This window comes from Phytophthora infestans, genomic scaffold (assembly GCF_000142945.1).
Source record: "Phytophthora infestans T30-4 supercont1.264 genomic scaffold, whole genome shotgun sequence".
Classification (NCBI taxonomy): Eukaryota; Oomycota; class Peronosporomycetes; order Peronosporales; family Peronosporaceae; genus Phytophthora; species Phytophthora infestans.
In genome coordinates, this window is record NW_003303495.1 from 5,669 (window position 1) to 6,788 (window position 1,120).

Below are 1,120 nucleotides of genomic sequence, written 5' to 3' on the forward strand. Positions count from 1 at the left end.
GGCTCTAACTCTCCCTACAGCACAAGTTACGCACACTTATTATGTATCAATTTATAGAGGTGAATGCACACATCATTCACGATCAGACATCCGTGAACATCTAAAAACGGTGTGTAGTATGCAAACACAAATGAGATATATCTAGCCAAGAATTTTGAACAGAAAGGTGCGATGGTAGGGAGTCACTAGCTGGATGTCGGTGGAAGAGGAGAGGGTGGCAAAGTCGCAGTGTAGCGAAAAGACGAGGACGACAAGTACAGCACCAGCACCACGCCATGTCACGTCTTGGACGACTTGGGGGTCGCAATGGGCTCGCGACTACCCTCTGGCACCTTCTCCAAAACGAACTTCTCCAGGTCACGGAACGTCTTATTGTCAATGTGGTCGACGACGATGTCCAGCTCATCCGGTGAGCTCTTGTCCAGTGCTTTAGGACACTGCTCTTGAAGCAGCTGCACGATAGCACCCAGGTCCTTGGGGTTCACCTTGTAAATGTTCTGGCTAAAATAAATTTTCTCCTCGAGGCTCGGGGCACTTTTCCAGCAGCACAGCAAGTTAGAACCTTCAGCAGACAGCGCCTCATCTAATAAAAAGTGCACCGTACGGAATGCTCTTGTCTGCCTTGGGCACCGGGCCAACGTCCAGCTTCATAGACGTGGATACATGATTCTGGATTTTGTGGCAGCAGTCATTGATACTTCAGCTCATGTAGTATTTTTACAAATAGAATTGTAAAGTTGGATATTGAAAATACACAAAAGACAGAAATGTAGACGAGACCATCACCTCAACCTACACTTGTCGAATCATCAGCGGACAAAGCTTCTCATTTTAACCATCGCCATTAAACCCACCTGAGCATTTCGGGAAACATACATGTTCAACGCTACCAATGTAAGGAAATGCCGTTCTTTCCGACTAGACACCTATCATACTCATCGTTCGCGTGTTGAAGAAATTATTTACATGTACTACATGAGGTACTACTTTAAGTACGTAGCAGCAGTGCTGACAAGGACTGTATAAACGTTCAAAGTAAAAAACGCGTTAAAACGCCTCCCTGAGTGTATATACGACGAACAAACGTCATTATGGAAAATTGGAACGTCTAATCGCGTGG

At 45.5% G+C, this 1,120-nt stretch overlaps 1 protein-coding gene across 1 annotated transcript; it reads right to left on the bottom strand.

Annotated features, from left to right (window-relative positions):
* Positions 1 to 278: 278 nt before the first annotated feature.
* Positions 279 to 651, bottom strand: PITG_21280 (uncharacterized protein; the record flags this gene model as incomplete). Its single annotated transcript, XM_002895080.1, has 2 exons — positions 279 to 534; positions 605 to 651. 2 exons carry the CDS (start codon positions 649 to 651, stop codon positions 279 to 281), a joined length of 303 nt encoding a protein of 100 aa, XP_002895126.1.
* Between the last annotated feature and the right edge of the window lie 469 nt (positions 652 to 1,120).